Here is a 27,077-nt window from a genome sequence, read left to right on the forward strand (position 1 = left end):
AGCTCCCTGCATCTGCCTGACGCAATGCAGGTCGACGCCACGGCACCTGGACGCCCGACCGCCCCCCCACCGCACGTGACCGCCACTCGGCCGATGACACCTGTCATCCGTCTGGCACGACGGGCCGCGAAACGCCCGCATGTCGGCAAGGCTGAGCCGGGCCGTGCCGAGCGCCGCCCGCGCTTGCAGCCCGCCTACCGAGAGCCACCTGACCTTGGTCGCCGCCGCCCCTGCCGGCCGGCACCCTGGCCACCACCGCACCGCTGCACGCTGCGAGACACCGCAGCCACACTCGGAACCACTGTCACCCCCCGAGAACGAGTCCGGGGAGGTGCTTAGGGCACAACCGCACAACGACCACGCCGACACCACCCTCATGATGATGGAACTGGACGACGGGGACGAGGAGGCCTCTACTCCAAACCCGCCCGGTACACCGGAACGGGAGAGGAGGCTGTACCCATCCACGCCGTACCAGACGCTGAGGGCCAACGTCAACAGGCCAGCACCCGGATGTTCGGCGTGGGACGACCCGGGACAGGTGCTCGGGCCCTACCAACTGCGGCCACCGAGAGCGCCACCCGGGTGGAGCTGTTGCCGGAGCTAGGAGGCGCCACGACGCCGCCCCCGGCACGCCTGCCACGACGGCAACCCAGGCGGCGCGCACGTTGGCCCAGTCGGCCACAATCACCAGGTCCAGTGCGCTGACCCTATCAGCCGCTGACCCCACCCAGGCGCCACGACGCCGCCCCCGGCACGCCTGCCACGACGGCAACCGGGGCGGCGCGCACGTGGGCCCAGTCGGCCACAATCACCAGGTCCAGTGCGCTGACCCTATCAGCCGCTGACCCCACCCAGGCGCCACGACGCCGCCCCCGGCACGCCTGCCACGACGGCAACCGGGGCGGCGCGCACGCTGGCCCAGTCGGCCACGTTCACCAGGTCCAGTGCGCTGACCCTATCAGCCGCTGACCCCGCCCAGGCGCCACGACGCCGCCCCCGGCACACCTGCCACGACGGCAACCGGGGCGGCGCGCACGTTGGCCCAGTCGGCCACAATCACCAGGTCCAGTGCGCTGACCCTATCAGCCGCTGACCCCGCCCAGGCGCCACGACGCCGCCCCCGGCACGCCTGCCACGACGGCAACCGGGGCGGCGCGCACGCTGGCCCAGTCGGCCTTGATCACCAGGTCCAGTACGCGGAGCCAACCAGCTGCTGAGCCGCGAACCACGCCGGGATGGAGTGACCGGAGCTAGGGGTGGCCCCATGTTAGCGGGACCATAAGCGGCGCAAGGTCGGGCTTCACAGGGGGGGGGGCGTTTGACGTCGTCTGGCCGACGACCACCCCAGAGCCCGACCTGCACCCGCCAGTATACGCTCCCGCTAACGGAACACACCCCTGGCGATGGCCCACCCGAGTCAGGCGAGCCGAACAGCAATTAAAGGCAAAGCCGCGGAAACCTGAGTAGACAAGAGAAGAACCGTACCCATTCCTCCTGAAACATTAAATTAGGATTTTAGCGACAATAAAATCTCTTCCAGACACACCCGTTTGGAGTCTAGCGTAATGAGGTCACGCCTGGCGCGAGAGAGGCCGAGCCTCCCTCGGACGCCATGCCAGTTCGGCAGTTCAGCGCAGCTCACGGACCGGGGCGGACCTACGTCCCACGGAGAGGCAACATCCTTTGTCTACATCGAAAGTAACGTCCGGTAAATATAGTCACTAATTAACAGAACCCCTTTTATTACTTAACCTCTCCGTGAGTACCCGGTCCCTTTTTTCGGTCCAGGACCTAATCCGGCCGCATCAATTTAAAGACACCCCGCACCACACTTGGTCAGCGGGGCTGCTCTTCAGTATACGGCACGGGCCGCCTACCGCAACTTACAGAACTTTATTTAAGGTCACGCGCACGGCGCTGACCACAAACCCGCAAGGGAACTTGGACAAACTTAATTGCGGTGCGTGTTTCACCACAGTGGGCACAACACCCGCGCCGAGACATTTGCATACGGGATTGGCCGTCTCCAATCGTCCACCCCCTTAATTCAGTGTATTTTTGTATCCCGTATTTTGTATTGCTAACTTACGTTACCCGAGTAACGAGTGCCACGTAACTTGTGCGCGCCCCCTTAATTCAGTGTATTTTTGTGTCTCGTACTTTGTATTGCTAACTTACGTTACCCGAGTAACGAGTGCCACGTAATTTGTGCGCGCCCCCTTAATTCAGTGTATTTTTGTGTCCCGTACTTTGTATTGCTAACTTACGTTACCCGAGTAACGAGTGCCACGTAACTTGTGCGCACCCCCTTAATTCAGTGTATTTTGTGTCCCGCCTTTGTGTTACGAAATTACGTTACCCGTGTAACCAGTGAGACGTATGAGACGTAGCAGCGTCCGAGGCCACGTAACGCGGAACACAAACCATACGGCGCCACGGAATAACGAGTAAACCCCCCCCGGGGACCTCTGTAGAGTGTTGTATTGTGTACGACTCGTTCCTATGAATAAAAGGTACGACACCACCACCTTAACTCCACGCCTCTTATTTAAAATCATCTCACGCAACACCGCCGCCGGCCCTAGTGGGCCACGCAGGGGCACATACATCCACGACCCCAAACTCACGACTAGAACCGAGCTAGTCTGGCGCCCACCCGGACAATACGTAGCAAGAACCGCCTTTTCCCACTAGGAGCCACACCGGGACTCGAGCCCGAGACCCCGGACGACGGCAAGCAAGTATAGAAACAATCTTTTATGCATCTTCGAAATGTATATAGCTGTACCTAGGTTAAAATATAAAGCCCGGGCTACATTCGCAATAGCACGCAAACAGCACAAACTCACAGAAGTTGGCAAATAGCACGCGCACAGAAAAATAGCACAGGATCGGCGCACAGAAAGTTCATTAACTTTTAACTTTTAGGTTATTTTCTGTACACGACCCTGGTGGTAGCCAATCAGCAAAAAGTTTAAGTACCTACTACTCTAGTGGGCTTATAAAAGAACAATTGTCACGAAAGTATTGGTGATGTTGACTTGAGTAGTTTGTTATTGTTTTCAAACACGATAACAAAATGGAAGGTACATTTGATATCTTTTAGATAGCTGTAATAGAAAGTAAAAATATTTTGTATGACAGGGGGTCCGCAGGATAAAAAAATGAAGAAGCTAAATTAAATGCTTGGAAGTCCGTGTATGAATGTTTTAAAGAAGCCGGATTTGAAATAAACAGTGATATGTATTTTTGAATGCTCATTATGTTTTGTATGTAAACTTTGAAGTATTTAAAATATTTCTGGGTTTAACGAAAACCATACCACAATAACAACACACGAATCTAAACAAACATAACATAAACAAACGTCACTAATGCCAATTTCAGTGACCAAAATTGTTAATGGAAGTTATACATTAAAAAAAATTTTTTTGAATGCTTCTGATATTCTTTTGTGTTGTGTTGTGTTGTGCGTGAATGTAGCATCAAGCTCTGTGCTATCTTTGTGCGTGTGTGCTATCTGTGTGCTGTTTGCGTGCTATTGCGAATGTAGCCCGGCCTTAAGAATATTGTGGAATTTCTTTTTTTGTCTTGTGTAGGCTTATTATGCTCAAACATTCCCGTGCCATATTTATATGTGCGCTGTTTTCAGTTTGATTTTTAATTTATGTGATGCATTAGCAGGATATTCGCGATTGAATAAAATTGCTAAACCATCTAACAAGTTTTCTACTTACTGTAGCTATGCCGTTATATGGTCGTTGACTGTAGAACATGAATGCTAATGTATGGGTTAGTCCCTTTAATGTTATCTTTAATTAAAAACTTGAAAATCACACAAATATAGGCATGGTTATTTACTGTGCACAGCAAATAAATTAATTATGTTGTATTTATTTTAATATAAATATTGAAGTGTTTAATTTGAAATAATTTACAATTCTGCTGGATAAGTAATTATTTTTATTATTTTCTGCACTCTGTAGTACTTACATCGTATGTTGTAGGCCTATGTACAACTATTAATGGAAATATGTGCTTACATAAACAGTCCTACTTCAACTAAGTATAGTTTAAAAGTAAATGTTAACTGAAGGTGACTTTTACATTTCAGTAACAAAAAAAAATTGGTTGTCTGTAAAGTCGGTTTACGGACGATAATTTAACGTGACGTCATAACAAAACATTGATTAAATGATTGATCCAGAAGAAAAGGAAATATCATATACGGCCTGAGACTGAGCCGTAATAGGTTTAGCAACCAAACCATTTAGGCATTAAAAATATTATATTCTTTGAGGAAGAATTTGTTTTAATTTTTCTGTCTTTTGTATGATAAAATCTACCTCTGCATACTTTTATGAATAAAATTGAATAATTTTTATTGAATTATCACTATTTTGTATGGATACAAAGGAGTGAAATGAAATGTACAATTTAATTAATAAATTTACTTTTATTTGCATTCATTATTCAAATATATTTATTACTTTTGAAATGTTACGTGCGCCGTATTTATTTTTACAAGTTCAAAAAAAAATTCGCACCTGCCGGGATTCGAACCGACAACTTTACGATTAGAAAATAGCACTGCTGACCGCTTTTTTAAAAATATATTTATTATTATTATATTAAGTTACATATAATGCACACAAAACCAATGGAAAATTAAGTCAATAACATATTTGACAACATACTGCATGCTATTCCTTTTCCTGTGTTCAAAAAAAATAACTATTGTTTAAACAAATTTAAAAACAAATACAACAAGACTTAAATACTTTCAGTCAAAATAAATAATACAAAAAAAATTAATGGCAATTGATCTGAGGTCCGTAGTAAAAGGTATAAATATAAAAAGTAAAATAGATCTACAGACACATACAAATACACTTTTAGTTTTCAGTTCATTACGTGGCCAAGACAGATTTAAATTTGTCCTTTCAAAACGAAAATAAGAATGTTCCAAACCATGTTCGGAGTGTGCCGCGGCGGGCCATGTTCCACCGCTCCTGTCGTAGGACTTGCACGAAGTCTCGCAGAGTCACCGGCCCCGTGACGTCCCTCAGGAAATGTACAGCTTGCAGGATGAACCACGCCGCCGCTCTTCTCTTCACTGACGGTAACACGAAGAAGTCGCAGTGTATGAGACGCTCGTCGCTGACATCACCTTGACCATCGTTGATAAGTCGTCGCACTTTTGTGCGACACCAGTGCCATATCGGCACCGCATACATGCAGTTACTTATCCTGTGCAAGGCTGTATCAATACTACCACAGAGCGCGCATGTAGGGTCGACTGTTAGATGTATCCTGTATTTCCGCATTGCAGTGGCTGTTAGATTATTGTAGAAACTGTATGCTGCCGATCGTAAATCTGAAGAAATATTATTGTCCGCAATAATTCTCCAAGTTCGCATCCAATGGATACTTTGCGTGCGACACTATGACTGGTACTGTCTCCCGGGATTGTATGGTTCTGTGATACAAATTTTTGACTGAGGCAGTTGAGTCTTCAGGCATGGCTCGTACGACAGTAGCAAGCAGTGGCGTCTCGTCAGGGCAAGCAAGGCAAGCAGTGCTTGCCCAGGCAGTTTCCAGACATTGTATTTTTTAAATAAATATTTTATTCAGAATAGTATTTTACTTTGGCTCGTGCAGTTAGGTGTATGTATTTTTTACACTATCTTCTTGGGACCCAGTACTGTGCGCTGTGCGCTATAAAAAAAGAACTCGTTGACACAAAAACATGCTGTTTTAGAAGCGTTGCTAGGTTTAGAAGCGCTGGTAGGATCGCTTTCAGCAGGAAGGCTGCCGCAGTAGTTTCCTTTCGGAAGGGGGGTGGCATGGTACAAAGGTTCAGGGAGGGGATTGGCTGGAAAAATACGTGGTAGAAGCTACGAAGGTAACGCTTTCTTGCCGAACTGGAGCGAACATGGCCGAAGCAGACGGTGGAATTCTTCCGCCGACTGCTTCGGCTATGTCCGGTACAGTTCGGCACGGCAGGTGGCGATGTCGCGTTTCAGTCGGCGGTCGTCTCTCGGGGCGCGCGCATCTCTCCCGCGGGCTGTTGGCTGGCAGTGCGTGGGGGATTTGTGGGCGTACGATGATACTACACTCCCACTTAGTATATAAGTAATGTAGAGTAGGTATTTTACTATCAGAATAATGTAAGTCAATCATTATTTTACAAAAATAATGTATTTAAAAAAATTGTCAATTTTTCTACCTGTGGAATAGTCAATGTTCAGTTAAGAAAACTACTTAAATAGCACCATTTTGTACCTTGAAATCCATATTTTCCCGGCGGAGGGCCCCCAGACCCCCCCCCCAACCTCATCATGTTTTGGTGTGAACGGAGTTATTGCTTCCCCTCATGTAAACCTCACGCCTCGCCACTGGTAGCAAGCGCTTCTTGTGCTCTTCGATATATGAGCGGCAGTCGCCCTGCTTCCGCCCAGATGTTTTTCTGGAGATCCGCGTACATGTCCGTCTGTCGTAATACAGTGGCGATAGCTGTTGCGTGATAAATTGCTTCGCATTTTGCGCCATGATCGACAAGTCCCAGCCCCCCTTGGTTCGTAGGTAGGTAGAGTTGTGGCCGGGCTAATTTAAAGATATGCGATTTCCACAGAAGATGACCGACGTACGATAGAACACGAGCATTATATTATCTTGGTATAGGAAAATAATGTGACACATACCACATCTTTGCCAGTAAAAAAGTATTTACTAGGGATACCCGTTGCAAGATGTTCGTACGTCGATAGCTCATGCTGATTTTACAAGTGCGCAAATTGTTTGTGACTACTTCCCAGTTATGTTGCACAGTACGAGCTATATCTGCCTGAAAATACACACCTAGTATTTTAATCTTATCCATGGATCGAAAAGGGCGTACATCTTCAAAAATCTTGTCTGTGCCACCCAGCTGCAACACCGCCATTTTTGTAGCATTTACTCTCAAATTTGATACACGACGGCAAAGTTCTAGACAATATGCAACTGTTGTGATTTCATCTTCTGATCGAATGACGCATGTGATATCGTCTGCATATGCATTAAGTTTAAACAACAAGTGGTTTACAGGAAAGCCTTGCAATTTGTTTTCTAGCATTCGACATAAAGGTTCGATGGCAACTGTAAATAAAACCATTGACAATGGACAACCTTGTCTGACAGATCTCTCAATCGGTATAGGGTGTGTAAGAAAACCATTTACCATCAGCCGAGAGGATATTCCGGTGCATACCATTTTTATTGTAGTGTCTGGGAATCCAAAGTGTGTCATTTTTTGAAATAAATAATTGTGATCAACCCGGTCGAAAGCCTTCTCCATGTCGATGCTTAACAAGGCAGTTTTATTCTGTTCTAAGGAAGAAAGTAGATGCACATCACGCAATGCAAGTACTCCCTGTATAATGGATCTTCCTGGTACCGTACACGTCTGTCCAGGACCAATCACATCACTCAGTCCTAACTTTAAACGTTTTGCGCATATCCGGGCTATTATTTTATAGTCCGTACAAAGAAGCGTTATTGGCCTATAGTCTGTAGGTTTCACTGCATGTTGCTTTTTCGGAATTAGAACAATGATGCCTTCTTTATGGGACTTGCAGAGCTCTCCTCGTGTAAGAATGTCACATACAACCTCACAGAAGTCGGGGCCAAAAATCTCCCACAGGACCTTGTAGAACTCATAGGGTATCCCATCAATGCCTGGCGACCTTTTTGTTGGCAATTGCTGTATTATTTAATTTATTTCTACTGTAAACAGTCAACTGTTTACAGGTTGATTTCATTATCTCATGTTTATTGTAAATTAATTATTATATTTAAATATGTATTTGTATTATAAGTTGTACCAGCAATCACACTAATATGGATAGCTAAGGCCAGCCAGTATGTTTAGTCTTTGGAAATTGCAGCAGTTTAATAATTTATTGTCTTCATTTAATTATTATTTGGACGCCTATTCCTTTTTCTGCAAGCTTTACATGAGTTAAACACAGGTTTAATTACCGTACATTGGATTTTACTACAACTGCTGAGTATTTCTTCCTGCTAGTTGCGAGCTCGCTGGTTGCTACAACAATCCTGGGAAGTTGAGGTTGAAAAGAAAGGAATAGAGAGGATTCTAAGACGCCATGTTCGAGAGAAGACGTTTCCCTTGCGATGTGTCTCCAAAAACCTGGTGCCCGCAAAGGAAACAAGAAGATCGTGTCCGCTACTATAGTTAGATACTATAGTGTAAACGGAGTATTCAGATAGGAGAATTCTGAGTTCATCTACCTCAGAATACAGGGTATTTGCCTTAACACGACATACGAGGCGTTTCGCGAGTGCTTCCAGCATCGCGACTTCTACATCTGATTCCTGCCATCTCGTGGTGAGAACTTTCCTTGTACCATATTTTTCAGGACCATTTTGGTGTCGCCGATCCATTTAATGAGTCGTAGCCTACGACAGTCGTAGTGTATTAGAACTCTATTGCAGCATCCCTTTCTACAAGTACATGCGACCATCCACCGATCTACCCAGAAGTCCTGAATGGCCGAAGAACCTGCCCTACCATAAATTGAGCTAGTACCGGTAGTTGCAAACCTTGATAATTCAGAAATGATGGTGTAGTATCGAAACTGGACCCGAATCCATTCATGTCTGGCTATCTGTATTTGGTAGGTTATTTAAAAGCTGGTACAATGTTTGGATAATCTGAACCTAATCTTTCTTGTCAAACTTATTCAGATCAATAATTTTCAGTTCAAGTGTTGTACATATCTATCTGTTGCAATTATATCAATTATATACTTTTAATAATTTATATTGCTTTAATTATTAAATGTTATCAGTTTTGCTATTAATCGTACACGAGTACAGCCAACCACCATACTTTGCCAGCCATTTAACATACATTACCCTTAACATACACTACACCGTAATATCATCTGTAATTACTCAAATATAAGTAACTGTGACGTGTTAGCTGTGTCAAACGCAGTTGTAATAGTCATAGACAGGCACACACGTTCGCGTCACACTGCGTCCAATAATGTCGCCTCCATCACTTCCTTAACATCATCACTGACTTTATTTACACACTCCCGCATCACTTCCGGAATCAAATGTGGTTCTGTCTCCTGTTTCTTGTACAGCTGTGAAAAGTACTGTCGTAGTACACTCACTATCACGATTTGGTTGTGCAGTGTTATACCATGGTCGTTCAGGTTCCTGGTAATGGCTTTACGACGTACTTGCTGTTGCTCTTTAATAATGGAAAATAAGCTGAATTTTTCATCGTCATAAAGGCTCTTATTATGTAATAGTATGTGACGGTTTTGCATTTTTTGAGTGTATAAATCTAACAGTTTTTGTTTGGTAGCGCGTATATTGTGCATTACATTTTCCCCTCTGTTTGCGTGTTGCTGTAATTCGTGTAGCATGGTTTCGTAAAAGTTGTAAGTCCCCCGTCGTTCCTCTGCCAGTCGATATGCATGCCGTTTGAAAAGCCTCATGACGTTTGGTTTTACACACTTCTCCCACCAAATAGCGACCGAAGGAAACTGTTGTTTACGTCCTCGCCATCGTTGCCATTGTTCTGTGAAGTCAGCTGTCACTTCTGTATCTTGTAGCAGTTCCGTGTTGAGACGCCACGTGCCTCGCCCATACTGTGTAATCTCGGCAAATTTTTCATACGTGAAAATCACCGCACAATGGTCACTGATCGCTACCGGTAGTACCTCGTATCGATGCACTTTATTTAAATGTCATGTTTTGATGTAAAATCGGTCAATCCGTGATCGGGTATTAGTCGTAAAAAACGTAAATTGTCTGTTTATCCTGCCGGTAGTTACATCGCTCATTTCTAGGTGAGTTATCAATGTAGAGAGGGCTGCGTTTGTGGGATACACGCCACCCTGGTGGTCATCTGCTTGAGTGATGCAATTGAAATCGCCATCAAAAACTACCTGGTTGCAAGCAGTGTTAAAGAAAGGTACCAAATCTACTTCGAAAAAGGCTGTTCGTTCCCGTCTCGCCTGAGTTCCGGAGGGCGCATAAATGTTCAGTAGCAGTACGTCGTGGATACGTTCTGCCATCACGCGGCCTGACGGATGGCAACGGAGGTCTGGTATTTACAGTCCAGCGCGGGTTATTATCGCTGTTCCCCGTCCGCAATCGCCAACATTGGTATAAACATTGAAAGATTGGAAGCCGAAAAAATCTTGTGTCACAACTTCTTGTAAAAACGCAATATCGACTGCCTGGGTGCGAAGAAATGCTTCGAGAGCCGATATTCGTGCAGGAACTGAGACCGCACAAATATTTAATGTCACTATGGTGAGGACTGCAATCATTAATAAAGGAAAGCTACACTAAACTGCAACCACACGCAAACAATAGCTAGCCTAACAGACATGAAGAAAGAGTTGTATCATTTTGTTTACATTCGCAATGCCTGTCAGTCGTGTCAGTCCGCTGGACAATTTACCGTACAATCTTGTCATTGTGAACTACGAATTTTTTCAATTACCGATTTGGCAAGTTCTAAGGATTCTCGTCGGTCAGTTTGCTCAGGTTGTTCTGATTTGGAGAGTGCCCTTGATTTCCTTGCTGGGCTTTTACTTCCGGTACGTCTGTCACGTTCGTACGCTCTTTTATCCTGCGCTCTATTTTTTGTCACTTTGCGTGTGTCCGTGTCTACATTTTCACCTGCCTCCATGTCATCCGCCCACAAACCAGGTTGCAATAAGTGTTCCATTTGTGAACCACCCTGTGTGTGTTCTAAGTTGTCGTTACACGTAGTGTGTTGGCCACTTATTTCTCCCGCCTTCGCCTGACGCGCATCGGTCAAATGCGACTTTAGATTGACAGCTCGCTCCTCAACTGTTTCCGCAGCCGGCGTCTGCACGGGTGGTTCCCGGTCACGCGAGTGTAACGGAGGAAAATCCTCGTCCCCAGAAGACATGACAGTCGCAGTTGCCCGATTACGTGAGCTGTCTGCAGCCGTGTTCGGAGCGCCCCACCGGCGCGTGACACTCGCGTCTCTCTCCTGGAGGCTCGGGCAAGCTATGCGCTCGTGTGCAGTGGACTGGCAGTAGCTACATGTTCGCGGCTGTCCCGGGTATATAACTACACCCCGATACCCGTCAATAGTTACATAGGACGGAATGTCTTTTTTAATTTCCATTTTCGCAAGACGAACTCCCGTTTTTACTTGATACTTGTATTTCGTGCCCCAAACCTCGTCTTGCAAAGCTACGACACGGCCGTATCCTACTATTTCTGTACGAATTTTGTGATTTTCTATTTCTAGAGGCATATTCAGGATTCTTACCATTTTTAAGTGTCAATGGCGTGTTCAATGGAGACGCTGATCCGTTCTTGATCGGCAGTGACGAATGAGGACAGTCCGTTGGTGCGACGCAAAATGGCTTCACATGGTCCAGACGAAACTAATTTCAAAAATATACAGTTTTGGTGACCGTCAAGCTATAACGCCTCGATTTGGTCTTCCGTTACATACAAAACAGTATCTAAACACTCGTGGATTTCAAGGGCAGATGGCCGTTTAGCAAAAACTATACGCAACATATTTACTCGAACGTTGGACATGTTTACTTTACACTATATGCGACACAATCAAAAACTGGCGCCTCACTTCAGAGACGTTACCCCGTTTGTCACGTGAGTGACCCGCGCCGCGCTCGGAACACGATGTGCACTCGGTGGCGACCCGCACGGAACTTTTTCTCCGCTCAGCCACGAGGCCATATTTGATAATTGATAGTTTCAGATGTTATATATACCTTTATAAAAATTTTGTTCACGGTAGGGGAATAATATTATTTAGTTTTAATAACTCGATTTTATAACAAATACGCATCCCAAATACACCAAACTTATTTATAAGGTGTTACAATATTTTTTAAAACATTGTGCAAAAGATCCCGGTTGTAATTTTAATTATTATGTGTAACTGTAAAACACCATTGTTGGTTCAAAACGTATTTGAATATTGAACATTACTTTTAAATAACCATACTGATAGTGCTGAAAATCGGTGGACGATCGTTAAATTACATAATATAAATAATTCAAACGACGAAAATATGATTGAAAAGTCAAATCGATGGTCATTCCAATCGAGTGGAAGAGAGATGCCACGCATGCGTACAATGAGCATGAAGAGAGATGCCACGCATGCGTACAATGAGCAAACAGGTCACATCCGTAGTGGGACATCCGTAGTGGGACACTTTTTCGTGCGTGCAGCCGGCGTTCATCGATTTATTAGACGTTGTCACGTCAAAAAAAGAATGAACAAATTGGCTCATTAATGTTAGCTGAAATTGGGCTTACATTTTGTAACATTCGTGAATTTTGCGACAAAGTTAATTACCTTTCAGCAACAGCTTACGCTCTAGTTACACTCGCACCCCTCCTGTTCTTGCACAAAAACATTGGCTGAATTGTAATGATGTAACATCACAGGCACTGTTCACACAGACATTTATTAGGAAATCATTAGGATTTTAATGATAAATTTAAGTTTTCTTTTAAAACTTTGCTTAAAATGTGTTTCTATACAATGTCACGGGCCTCTTTGAATTAACCAGACACCATTAAATTGATTATTAGGAATGTAAATAGCATGTTAAGAAATTCCCAGTGAAGAAGTATTACTGCTTAATAAGTTTGAGAAAAAATTGCATAGTTTGCAATAGGTACTCAATTTGTCCCTTTTAAGATGCTTTCAGTTTTGAAATTTATCATTGGCTTCAGAAACTTTTTAATTTTCTGTTTGCATGTTAATTTAAAAATAAATAATATAACAACTCAGTGTCTACATGTTTAAAAATCTCATATACCTACATGTCATAATTGACTTGAAACAAGTTAAAAATAATTGTTTTTATTCTTTTTTTTTTTTCAGAAAAATCTCAAGAACACCTGCATAGAGAGTCAGTTAAAAATTTCATGTTTTGTGTGTATATATATATATAATATATATATAGTTTTTTTTATTAAAGTCTACTTCTCAGACTATTTGGTTATTTGTTATTGAAAATACCCCTTTGCATATTTGCCTCTATTGTTAAGTATTCAAATGGAAAGAACCTGGTTTGACCTGTTGTGGCTTTTTGATTATGGTTATACATGGTTCTTAACTTACTTCACGTGCATTCTTAGCTGGTTTCATAACATAGATAATAGAAGTTAGAATCCAAAACCCTATTGTCTGTTTGAATAAGTTTCTCTATCTCTAATGATTTCATTGTTGACGAGTTAGGCCAAACTAGCTACCTTCTATTTTGTACAAAGTATAACTCGCCATGCATATTATTTTAAAATTTTGTACTGTATATTAGAAAATTATTTATATTATTTATTTACAATAAATTTGTGATCTCATTTGAATCTAGTTTGTGTGTAAGTACTGTTGTGTTAATATTATTTTGTGCATTTACTTTGAAAATGTGGATTTTAGAGCCCCTATACACTATTGCCATATTGTATTTGTTGTTTTATCCTTATTTGGTCAATTTGGTAGTATTAAAATACAAATATAAAATCTATCACAATCCATGAACTTTAGGTAGATTAACATGCTATCTATAGAAAAAATTAAGGCAACCAGATTTTTTATGGTCTGTCACTATTGTATCGTCAGCAAATCACTGGCATCTCAATGTTAGGGAAAGTGACATTGCAATGGTATAGAGTATTTCTCATTGCACATTTGTTTCATTCCCATTTATATTCTACTACTACACCACCATCTCAGTTCATTTGGCTGGTCAGACAAGTTTTTCGTTTAGAGAGGACAGCCGATTCCAGTCCAGTCTCATTTATGTTTACCTTGTGTGAAATGGAAAACAATATGCCGATTATAAAGCTATATGATGAATTTGTATTAAGACTGCATTGTTTCATATTTAGTCCCTCTGTAAATTAGTATATGTATGTTTAAGAAGAAAAATACATTAATTATAACATAAAATTATTAAGGGGCCTACATGTCTTTTGAAGGTTTTCAAGCACATATTTTTCTTGCAAATGTCCAAATAACAAGCACCAGCCATATATACTATAGCATTAAATAAGGAGAAAATTACATCACAATACGAGCACAGGTCAAGTCTCATGGCTGTTCATTATGTTAATACCTGTTTCCAGTGCAACATACAAAGTAGGAATTTTCTATTATATTATGTTAGTGTATTGTATATAGGTATATTATTTTTTTTATTTCTATAACATTTGTTTGAGGTTGAATGAAATTTTTTTTCTTGTGTGTATCAAGTATTTTAAGTTAATGTAATACCACATGATTATCTATACAGCTGATACCGTACACAATAGCAGTGTCGTGATTTTTGAGAATGTCAACATCTGAATGCAATAGAAAACCACACCCAAATTCTCAAGACATTGTTCAAATACAGATAAAGACATCGATGGACAAGTGCTCATTTATGATACTCAAAAACAAACTTGTAGTGGCCATAACACAATGGGTCTTGAAAATTATATTTTAAAATGCTCAGTAATCATGTCTCCTATGCAAGTGGGGTTTGGTTGTTATAGATTAAGTAAATATTAGCATACTTTCTGTGCTAAGCATAAGGAGATCACATCCAGATAGCTTGGGGAGCCTCAATTAATTTTTTTCATTTCAAGACGACATTGTCATTGTATTAATAATGGAAACTTTGTGCATTAGCTTGTCCCCTTTTCCCCATGTACTGATGTAGATGCATGCATGCCTGCCACTATATCACATTCAAATTCTTCATTAAAATAAAATGCAATGGACAAGAATAATGGACACCAGTGCTGGGCTTCCTATGACATTCATGTAAGTTTCATTCACTTTGCAAGCATACTGAAGACTTATTTAAATTTTACTTTCGTGATCATAACTTGTTTTAGAATAATAAAACAGTTTGTAGCCTAAATTAATGTTAGGCAAGTCTGGTATGCTGACCTGGGAAAACATCTGATGTCTAATTATATTAATTAAATTATTTCTTTAACTTGGTTGCTATATTTATATATTTAAATTTAGCTCAGTAAGGTGGCGAATATGGTTTTGACGCCACTCCCGCTGCCTGTCAAAGTTTTTAAGTAATTGTTATTTTAAAAAGTGATCTCAGGGGTTTTAACGGGGGTTCGGCCTCGTGGCTGCAGGCAGGAGTGCGTCGCGGTTTGGAATCTACCCGGGCTGTTCAGGCCACCCAGGACGCCTTATAAATAAATAGTAAACTGGTTGACACGACACTGCACTTTATTAAGAACCATTACATATACTGGTCCAAGTATTGGCCGCGTCTGTTGTCTGACCATCGCGGCTTGCGAGTCTCAATGCATAGACGATGCGCGCGACCAGGATGATTGGCAAAATGGTATGTGCGGGCTTATACTGTGGTCGTTATCAACGTGAAAGATGCGGCGGATAGTCGCGGGGTTGCGATGCTGCAACAGCTTATGCAGAGATTGACGTTATTATGCAAGACAGCACATACAAATTAATGTTCTAAAGTTAGTTGCAATCTAACCTGCTGCATAACATAAAAGTCCCGAAAAGTACGTAGGTCCGGTTAGATACAAACATACAAGTTACAGTCACTAATTAAACAGTTATGACGTGGTTTGACTACACGTAGAAGTTACACATTTAAATTAGTTGAAAGTTAAATACGTAGATTATCGAGTAAGAACTCGACACACGTGTCTGGCTAGGAGCCTTCGACGATAACGATTACTTGGCTTTGAAGCCGGAAACTGCGTATCTCATTTACGCTGTCCTTAAACTCTGGACATGAAAATTACATAATAAATGCAAAACTCCCTGTCGGGATAAAATAATTAGTTAACGAGTCGCACGAAAAGACATGCGACTGAGTGGGGTCGGCGCAGAGCTGTTTAAAGGATTTGAAAATGAACGTATACTATTGCTGAGACTTGGATGAGGCGCGAAATCTGAAGGCTCTGCGTTCGCGGAGCGACCGACCCTTGCGAGTCCCCGACGGCAACTGAGCGCGAGACCGCCCTGCGGCCTCGCGCCGCCGTACACATGTAGCGCGGGAAAACAGCTCCGACCAGTTTTGGAATTAATGACATATTTCACAATATATGATTATTGAACAACTGGACATAATTTCCCTTGAATTAATTATCTTTTAATTGTTATTAATTTGGTTGTTTTTGATTTAAAAGAATAATTACTGATTTAGTTTAGCGCATTGCCACACATGCCGGGCGCTGTAATCGACTTGTCGTGTCCTGCGTTTGCCCTCGGCCTCCTCTCTCTGCAACCAACATGGCCGCCTCGCAAAGAAAGCCGTATCCCAACAGGCTTCTCTACACCAGCCGTGGGATATAGGCTACGAGTGGTGCCGCGAACATATCATAGATGGCAGCACGCATCTTTTGAACGGTTATAGCATTGCATATGGATTTATTAATGACTGGATCATATAAAATGTGTGCCAGTGATATATATGTTATAAGTAAATAATATCCTAGTGTGGGAATTACTGGGGAGGCACAGGATGGCCTGTTTTCTGTATTGAGGAAAATTATGTCGCTCTTGTCAGTGACCGTTGTCTGAAGGAGCTGTATTTAAGCTATGTCGAAATGTGACTAGCCTGGGGAAATACATCAGTAATATTGAATTGCTGTTTGTTTTTAATTACTGCTCTCTTCTCCCTCTCTCCCTCCTCTTCCTCTGGAGCAGCCTTCGGCATTACGCTCTGGAATCCTTTGCTGGAGTGGCCATCGGGATTATGCTCTAGACTCCCTTCCCCCCTTGAAGCAGCCCTTCGGGTGCTCGCTCTAATGCACCAACTATCGCCCCTTATGCGCACCGTACCTGACCGCACCCCTTCTCTACCTCTGGCTCAGCAAAAGAGCAGGTTAGTGCCAAGATCTGTGAGACAAGGAGCAGCTGCCAGCCTACCAGTGGGCCTTTCGCCCCACCTCACGCCACTCCATCACCCGACGCTGTTGCCGGGACACGTCAATTTGGCGCCCAATGTGGGGCACCTGTGTCAGTCTAGATAGGCTGAGGACCACAACCTACCACCGCTAGAGCTCTCACACAGCCAGAGCCACATCCACTTCCAGGAGTGCAGAAAACACCTGGTGGCGCCCAACCCAACTGAAGGATGTCTTCTGGATCCTGTGCAGCACCCCGCTGCAGTGCACCGGATGGACCCAGCATTCCCTGTGTATGCTGCAATGCCCAGTTTCACCTACAGTGCCTTGGTATCGTGGAACAAGTCATTGAACAGGCGTATATCCACATATGCCAGCCCTGCAGACAACTTCTGGTAGAGAAGAAGCCAACAGTTCCAGCTCCCCGGCGCTGCTTTGTGCCGAACTGGCCGGGGACAGCCCTAGTCCTTGTCACCTGCCAGGCCTGTCAGCGCGACTACCATCTCGCCTGTCTAGGCTGGGAAGATACACCACTGGACCTTGCTGGGATATCATTTACCTGCGCCCAGTGTAGAGTTAATCCCACCGCACCTTCAAGTACAAGATCTGCAAGTGCACCTCGGCCCTTTAGAGGTCAGGATCATGAGGACCCTGTGCAATCTGTACACCAATGGGAGCAAGCCCTACGGGCACATGCAATCCACCCCACCGAATGGGTGGACCAGATAGGTCCATTACTACTTGGGGAAGCCTCTAGATGGTGGAATAACCATGAAGGGCTGTATGACACCTGGGAAGAGTTCACAGGGGGCTTCCTGCACCATTTTGGAAACCAATCCAGACTGGCAAAGCTTACTGCCCAATTATATGGTACCAAACAAAAGGAAGGAGAGGATGTCGAAAGTTTCTTACTACAGAAAAGGAAACTTTATAAGAGGCTACACCCAGGGAGAGACCCAAATGAATTTCTTCCTACCTTGTTGGAGCTGGTGCGGCCCAACCTTCGGTCATTTCTGCGGCATCCACCTCCCGAGAATTTATCTGAACTTATGGTTCGAGCCACTACCGTGCAGCGAGACTGTCTCGAAACTAGGGGCACTGTAACAAGCAAACCGTGGTCACCACCAACCCCGGTACAAGAATATGCTACCCCCAACAAAAGGTTGCCGAAGTGTTGGCACTGTCCTGAACAACACTTTCATCAAGACTGCCCAGTGCTCCGCTGCCAACAGTCTGAAAGGAACAGCCTCAACACAGTAGACCCCTGGAGGGAAAGAGTGGTGCCAACGAGCCCTACCCCTACACCGAAGGTAGAAAACCTCAACTCCCAAGCTCGGTTCGAAAGTAGACCGACCCCGAGCCTTATGTGCGTACAGCACCACCCACAACAAGAACTGCCAAGAGTCAAGGTGCAACTGGACTCACAGCCCATTCAGGCTCTTATCGACTCAGCCGCCACCACTAATTTTGTGCACGAGAGTATTGTGCAGAGAACAGGGACACCTATTAAGTCCCAACCCCAAATGGCCCAGCTTGCCACCCAGGGATCCACCATGACCTTACTGGGCAATGCTGTGGTACAATGCTGCATAGCCGATGTGGAGATGGATATCCCATGTCTGGTCGCGCAGGACCTTCGAGAAGAACTCGTGCTGGGCCAAGATTGGCTCACCCAGCAGCAGGCGACATTGGACTTCGAAGATAAAACTATATACTTCGGACGAACGTCCCGCCAGACTCTTGACTGGGGCACCAAAGGAATGGGTGACCTGAATGCCCCTAATCAAAGTGGTGTTAACCCTAATCCTGGAATCTGCACTGAACAACACAGAGACCAACCTATGGTTGTGTTGACACAAGGGGACCAGAGACCTCAAGAAACTCCTTCCCTTCGCTCTGCCACAACCAAGCTAAGCCAAAATAACTCGGGCAGTGGTTTTCAGTGGTGCCAGAAAGGAGGAACCCCAAAGAGGAAATCGACCATGCAGTCATGGAGACAGCCGCTGAGCGGCGCCCTCTCAAAGGCAAGATGCCACTGGAAGAAAGAGCCTTTTCCAGACCGAGGAATATGGTTTCCCCAGAACAGGATTCACCTGCAGCCATGGAGATGGAAAACAGATCTGTCCAAAAACCCCGAACCCCAGGAACCTAATAGCCCCTCTCCACCAGGACAACTACCTCCAGGACCCTACGACCATGGGAACGGCTGGGCAGACCAGCCCGCTACCGACTAACCTCTGCGAAGTGTAGTGGCCAGTGTAGAGGAGCCAGCCCTGGGACTGAAGCCCAGCGTGCTGACTCCTGGCATGTGCAACGATCCCAGCCAAGGCCACAGAGGGAGGGGGGCGAATTGTCATGTCCACCAGTTTGGCCTCGGCTGGTATGATAGCACAAGCCCCAAGTGCGCCACCCATCCTACATAATCTATGGGGAGGAAAGTTAGTTCGCCACCTGCCCCTAGATGGCAGACAAAGGGGAATGTAAATTAAGGAAACTTTGTCTACCTGCCCAGCCTAATTCAGGACAAATATGTAAATACCCAGTGTGGTATCAAGAAGCCTTTAAATTATACAAGTGAATGTCAAGAGCATTGTAATTCGAATATGTATGCACAGGAAGGGTACAGATGTGCCCTCCCTGATGAATATGTACATACATTGTATATTTACTCTGGCTGAGATAAGCCAGGCAGAAAGCTCTTCCCAGTAATTTCTGGGTAGATGGAGTGTGCTGGTTTCCCTTCAAAGGCATAGAATTGTTCAGGGGAATTTTTGCAAGCTATTTGAAGCAAATCAGTGCACTTTCGGCTTTATACTAACTGATTTCCTTTCAGCGATTTTAGCGAGCTGCCGAGACTTGCTGCTGCATATTCCTGAGTCGACCACCAGGGGTGCTCTTGTCGTAGATCTAGCTCTTAGCACCTAGATGCTCTTCTTGTGAGTGCTGTGTGCTACCGAATCGTAGCCTATAGGGGAGGTCGAGGGGGGGATCTGGAATGGATCCCCACCCGACGACGCCGAACCTGGGCGGAGGCGATCTCGGTCCGAGGCCTTCGGCCGAAGCCACCATGTTGACCGACCGACCAACGCCGACGAAACCTTATGGACGACCAGCGAAAGCAACTGCATCTTCGCAACCATCGACGACGAAGCTGACCGCGCCTGGTGTGGCGGCCTCTTCCGCGTCGGGGGGGGGGGGGGGGGGGGGGGGGGGGGGGGGGGGGGCTCTGCCTTCGCCCTCGGCACCGGCGGGGGTCCGCCCCCAGAGCGCCAACATCAAGGTCAGCGACTCGAAACACCTCGCCGGCATCGACCTGTCCACTATTCCGACTGCTACCTCGTCTCCTACTCTGTCTGTCTACACCACTACCACCACCACTGCCTCTATCACCTCGCCCATCGTGACTGCCGCTCCCTCCTTACCCGTTCTCGTCGTTGACGCGCCTGTGGACCCCATGGACACCGCCGCTCCAGCTACTTCAGACGACGACTTTGGGTTCGTGAAGCCTCGGAAGACCACCAAGCGGCCTCTCCGCGACGTGCTCTCTTCGGATGACGCCGTCCCAGTGGAAAACCGCTACGGATCCTTATCCTCCTTGCCTGACTCTGACATCGACGACGCCGCATCATCTGCTCCTCCTCTCACCGCCAGGCCTCGTCGTACCCAGCACCCGAAGAGACATAAGACTGTTGCCGCGCCGCCCCAGCCTCAACCTTCTACATCTGTCTCCCCTCCGCAACCTCCGCCATCCACGTCTCAGCGGCCGGCCACCTCTGCTCCTCCTGCACCTAAGCCGCCTCGCATGCCACCCATTGGCATTCGCTCCTCGCCGACCGCTCAACCCTTCCTCCACATCAAACACTTGCAGTCCTTGCTCACCGGTCCACTCACCGCCACCTCCATTAACGACCGTACGTCTTTCTACACTGCTAATCCTCACGACCATCAGTTCCTCTACGACCACCTCAAGAGACATGGCTACCAGCCCTACACCCACCTGCGTCCCGACGAGCGCACCGACCGTGTTGTGGTCAAGCGCCTGCCCTCCTCCACCACCGCGGACGAGGTCAAGGAGGCTCTCCTGGACCTCGGCCTCCCGGTGGGCACCGTCTTGCCGCTCCGCACCTCCGCCGACTCAACAACCCGGCCCTTCCTCGTCTGCACCAACGGTCTAGGGGAGGCGACGCGGTTCCTCAAACTGAAGATGCTAGGCTGCTGGGTGGTGACCGTAGAGCGCTACCGGGGCTCTGGGAGGGTACCCCATTGCTATCGGTGCCAGTCCACCGGACATCCATCGACACGCTGCGAGCGGGACCCCAGGTGTTTCAAATGCGCTGGGCACCACTGGTCGCGAGACTGCACCTCTACGACTAAAAAGTGTGTCAATTGCGACGGGCCGCACTTTGCTACCTCGACGGACTGCCGTGTCATACAGGCATACATCCGACGACACCCGCCGCGGCCTGCTGACCCGACGATGACGACCGACGCTCCGCGCCCGTCTGCTCCGCTCCCTTCTGACGTTCGGACTTTCCCGGCCCTGCGGACTCCTGCTTGGCAGGGCCACGACCCGCCTTCCTCCTCTTCCCGGGCACCACCTCTTGCTCACCTCCCCTCATCCTCTTCACAGAGGCCACCCGCCATGTCATCCACTTCCACTCGCCCCGCCGATGCCGACTCAGACGACACTTCGCTGACATCCATGTTGAGGGAACTCATCACGCTCATCCGCCACTACCTGCCACTCATCCGCCAGGTCCTGACAGCGCTTTCCCGTGCCCAGACCCCATCGGAGAAATTTGAGGTGCTCCTCCAAGCCCTCCTCAATTTCTTTGATGAATCACGCCCCACCCCTTAGTATCCTTATCTGGAACACCTTCTCCCTTCCTCCCAAACTCCACGATCTTCTCCACCTTCTCCGGGTGCATTCTCCCGATGTCGTGTTCCTCGCAGAAACCTGGCTCGACCCCCCCACACCCCTCCATATTCCGGGGTACGCCGTTCACCGCGCCGATCGTGATGGTCGGGGCGGAGGGGTGGCGTTACTCGTCCGCGCTACCTTGTCCCACCATCGTCGTCTCGTTCCGTCTTCCCCCGCGGCCGAGGCTGTCGCCGTGCGTTTGCACGGTTTTCCGTACTCCCTGACTTTGGTCTCCCTCTATCTCCCGCCCCAATTCCCCTTCCCTACCGACGACATTGTGGCCCCGCGGGCGGCTCGACGCCCACGTCGTGCTGGCCGGGGACTACAATGCGACCCATCCTTTTTGGGGCTGCGCTGCCGCGAACCGGCGGGGCAGCTCCCTCCGTCAATTCCTCCGGCGTACTCACCTTTCTCTTCACGCACCACCCACACCGACCTTCTATCCGGCCCAGCGCCATCGCCGCCCCAGTGTCATCGACCTCGCTCTCTCATCACCCCTTCCCGTCATTTCTCACCTTCGCACCATCACCGCCGGTACTTCCGACCACTTGCCTGTCCTCGGCTCGCTCCACTTCTTTCCTCACACCAACCCTCACCTCCCCCGGTACGACTTCATCCACGCCGACTGGTATGGCTTCCAGGATTCACTCTCCGCTGCTCTGGACCTCACGCTTCCCTTCGCCACTCCTGCTCAACTCGACGACCGAGTCCTCTACTTTTCCGACGCCATCTCTACGGCCGCTTCTTCTCACATTCCGCTCGCGCCTCCGCGCCCTCTCATTGTCCCCTTCCCGCCGTATCTCCGTGACGCCGTGTCCTTGCGCAACCGCTTCCGTGGTCGCTGGCAGGCGAGCCGCTCCCCGCTGCATCGCCGGGTTTACCTGGTGCTCCGGGGGTGGTGCCGCCGGTTGATCGCGGGGTGGAGGGCCCGACTGGAGGCGCGGCGCCTCGGCTCCCTCACCGCTACCTCTGGCTCTCTGTGGTCTTACGTCCGTCGCCTTCGTTCCGTCCCCACCTCCATCCCTCCCCTCACTCTTCCTGTCGGGGTGGCGGAGACGGCTTCGGAGCGGACCGAGGCGGTCGCCGCCTACCTCGCCACCACCTTCGCCTCCGCCCCCCACCCCACCTTTTCGTCGGAGTCCTCGGACGATGATGATGCTCCTTACCCCTTGTCCCGTCACGTCACTCTCCCCCTCCTCCCTGATGTCCTGCCCTTCCCGCTTGCCACGCCTTCTGAAGTCACCTCTCTGCTCTCCCATCTCAAGTTTCGTTCGGCCCCTGGCTCCGACTCCATTCCCGCCCCCGTTCTGCGCCATCTTCCCCGTAAAGCCACTGTTTTTCTCACTCGCATCATTAACGCCATGTTCATCCTCTGCCATTTTCCGTCTCCTTGGAAACTCGCCATCGTCTCGCCCATCCCCAAGCCCGGCAAGCCTTCATCCTTACCTTCCTCCTACCGTCCTATCTCTCTTCTCCCCATCCTCTCCAAGATCGCAGAGAGAGTCATCCACCGGCGCCTTCTTCTTCAAGTCAACACCCTTCACCTGCTCCCCCATCACCAGTTCGGTTTCCGCCCCCGTCATTCCACCACCCACGCCATTGCTCGTGTGGAACTCCTGGTGGTGCAGGGGTTCGCCAGGCGGCAACACACGGGCATGGTGCTCTTGGACCTGGCCCGTGCATTCGACTCCGTTCCGCATTCCCAACTCATCTCTCGCCTCTCCGCCATCGGTCTTCCGCCGCACCTGGTCCGTCTCCTCTGCTCGTTCCTGGGGGGTCGCTCCTTCCGGGTTCGAGTAGAGGGGACGCTTTCCGCACCCCGGCCCATTCTCGCCGGCGTCCCCCAGGGCGCCATTCTCTCGCCTCTCCTGTTCGCCCTCCACATTTCCGACTTGCAGCCCCCGCCTGGGACCTACCTGGTGCAGTACGCCGACGATACCTGTCTCCTCGCCTCCTCCGTCTCCGAGCGGCTGCTCGGCGACCGCCTTGCCCGCGGACTCACCTCACTCAACGCCCAGTTCCTTGCGCACGGCATTGGCTTGAATCACTCCAAATCACGCTCTATCATTTTCTCCCGTCTTCATCCTCACCAGGACCGCCCCCCCCGCATCTCCACCGTAGTCGTCCCTTGGTCGCCCACCCTCCGCTATCTCGGGGTCACCCTCGATCGTTCGTTCACTTTTCTTCCGCACCTGGAATCCGTCCGCACCAAGTCCCGCGCCATCTTGGCCCAGCTGGCCACCGTACTCAGGCCGTCCTCTGCCGTTCCGCTCCCAGTTCGCCTCACCGCATATCGCTCATATGTCATCTCACATTTCATCTACGCCTGCCCGGTCTGGGTTCACTCATCTCGTTCCAACCTTCGACCTGTCACGTGCTCATATTTTCTTGGTGCCCGCCTTCTCCTCGGCCTCCCTCGCGCCACGCTCCGCCAGACACTGTTGGACAGGACGGGACTTCCGCACCTCCACCACCTGCTCTGTCAGACGACCGACACTTTCCTCCGTCGTTGCCGACGTAGCGACAATCCGTACATTCGGCAGCTGGCGGAGCCGCCGCCCGACGCACCGCACCCACGACGTCCGCTTTTCAGTTACGATCACTTACTTGACGAAGGACAGCCGGACGACGTAGGCGCGGCCGGTGGACCAGACAGATGACCCTGGGGCCTCCACGCCGACTGGTAGCACTGTGGGAACCCCATCCTCCTCGGCGCCGCCATGATGATCTTCTCTCCGCTGTTCCGCGCCGGCCCATCACCGGCGCGGCACCATCCGAGCCCTGAGGACCCCCCAGCAGCCGTGAAGAACTCGCCCATCAATAAGTAGCTGGGCATCAAGGACGACCTCGTCGGGGAAGCTCTGCTTTGTTGTTGAATAAAGACTATTGTCACCTTGCAGGCCTTGTGCCCATGTACCAATCTTTTATTGTACCTTGTGCCCTTTTTTATTAAATGATGGATTTTTTGGTGGGTGACTCCCTTCAGTGGGAGTCCCCTTTGTTAAAAAAAAAAAAAAAAAAAAAAAAAAAAAAACTTGAGCAGTATTATTTAGGCAGCGACCTCTCTGGAGGACTGCTCCTCCTTCCTACCTCTCCCTGCTCTTGGGCAGCAACCCCTACTCGAGGACCGCTCCCGCTCTCTCCTCCCCCCTGCTCTTGGGCAGCGACCCCATCTCGGGGACCGCTCCCGCTCTCTCCCCCCTTCTGCCTGATCTCTCCCTGTTCTTGGGCAGCGACCCCTGCTTGGGGACTGCTCCCGCTCCTCCCCTCTGCCCGACCTTCCCTTGCTCTTGGGCAGCGACCCCTGTTCGGGGACAGCTCCCGCTCCTCCCCTCTGCCTGGGACAAGTCACAGTATTTCAAACTTTTTAAATTTGTTACATACCAATTTTAACTGTTGTGATAAACATATTATAAAATAAAACAATTTAATAAATTGGAAATGGTCAAGAAGTTACTAAATTCATGTATGATTCATAAAAAATTTATTTTAAGAAATTAATTTAACTGAACATAACCAAACAAAAGTTATTTATTTGTTTGTCAGTAACAGCAACATGCTGTTATTAAGTAATCCACTTAATTGTTGTTTCCAGGTTTAATTACAACGGGAAAATGGGGAGAAACTCCAAAAGAAAAGTTGGTACACGGCCTTATGCCAATAATACAAATAAAAAACTGGAAGAAGCACTTAACAGTATTCGGACTGGCAGGATTTCGCAGCGACAAGTAGCTGCTCAATATAACATACCACAGTGAACATTGAATTATAAATTGAAGAATTTACATATGAAGAATCCAGGACATCCAAAGTTTTCTCTGTCAATGAAGAACTTGCTTTTGTTGAACACATTAAAGATGTTAGTGAATTTGGTTTTCCGGTGGATAAGTTTGACCTCAGGTGCATTGCTAAAAGCTACCTGGATCGACAAGGGCGAAAAGTGAAAGAATTTAAGAACAACTTTCCTGGGGTTGACTGGGCTTCAGCATTTCTACGAAGGCATGCTGAATTAACTCAGAGAGTCTGCAGCAATATAAAACTTGTGCGGGCATCTGTCAGCAGAGATGTGATTCAACCATATTTCAATAATCTGGAAAAAGAGTTGGAGGGTATTCCAGCAGCGAATATTTGGAATTATGATGATACATGTTTGGTCGATGATCCGGGTGCAAAAAAAGTGTTGATTAAACGTGTAATTAAATATCCAGAAAGGCTGTGTAACTCTTCAAAAGCAAACACGTCAATCATGTTTTGCGGAAATGCATCTGGTGAAATGGCACCCCCATATGTAAACTACAAAGCTGAAAAAATGTGGGATCTATGGACCATTGGTAGGCTTTCAAATGCAAGATACAATAGAACCAAAAGTGGATGGTTTGACACAGAATCGTTTCAGGACTGGTTTGAGACCTTAATGCTGCCTATAATAAAAAAAACAAGAAGGAAGAAAATTGCTAATTGGAGACAATTATTTAAGCAGTCATTTGAAGCTACGTGTGTTGCAGTTGTGCAGAGAGAACAACATCTCTTTCATTTGTTTGCCACCAAATTCTACACACCTCACTCAGCCACTTGATATCAGTGTTTTCCGACCTATGAAAATTGCATGGTGACACATTCTTGACAACTGGAAAAAAACTCCCTCTGGCAGACGCTGCACCACAGTTCCAAAAGATGAATTTCCACGTCTCCTTCATAAGCTTATGGATCATCTAGCTGAAACACTCCCAGGAAAGCAGGAATATTTCCATTTGGGCCAGAAAATGTTTTTGCTCGAATTCCTGAGGCGAAGTCATATGCTGAAGTGTCACCTAATATTAGTCAGTGCTTTGTTGATTACCTGGAAGAGAAAAGACATGCTGCTACAAATTCTAGGGGTGGTGAAAATTCTGCAGATGGTATTGCTCGTACCCCAAGAAAGAAAAAGTTGACTGTTGAAGTGTGTAAAAGTGTGTCGTATGAAGAAGTTCAGCTAGCCCTTCAAAAGAATTCCCGACCAACAATTCAGCAACGACAGAAGAGGAAAAAAATACAGACGGAAGAAGTTGTTTCCAGTGCTGACAGTGATTCAGAAGTTGTTTTCTTTTAAATCATGAGAACGATGTATGCAGCGATTCATCTGTTGGAAGCCAGCATATTTCAACCAGCATTGAAAACATCACTGTTGGTGACTATGTTGTTGTAAGTTATATGAATATAATGTATCAAGGAA

At 47.4% G+C, this 27,077-nt stretch overlaps 1 protein-coding gene across 1 annotated transcript; it reads right to left on the reverse strand.

Annotated features, from left to right (window-relative positions):
• Positions 1-21,371: 21,371 nt before the first annotated feature.
• LOC134533545 (uncharacterized) lies at positions 21,372-23,181 on the reverse strand. Its single transcript, XM_063371107.1, has 2 exons — positions 22,618-23,181; positions 21,372-21,566 (listed from the first exon to the last, which is right to left on the reverse strand). Exons 1-2 carry the CDS (start codon positions 23,179-23,181, stop codon positions 21,372-21,374), a joined length of 759 nt encoding a protein of 252 aa, XP_063227177.1.
• Between the last annotated feature and the right edge of the window lie 3,896 nt (positions 23,182-27,077).

The sequence above is a fragment of the Bacillus rossius genome, chromosome 1 (genome assembly GCF_032445375.1).
Source record: "Bacillus rossius redtenbacheri isolate Brsri chromosome 1, Brsri_v3, whole genome shotgun sequence".
NCBI classification, from domain to species: Eukaryota; Metazoa; Arthropoda; class Insecta; order Phasmatodea; family Bacillidae; genus Bacillus; species Bacillus rossius.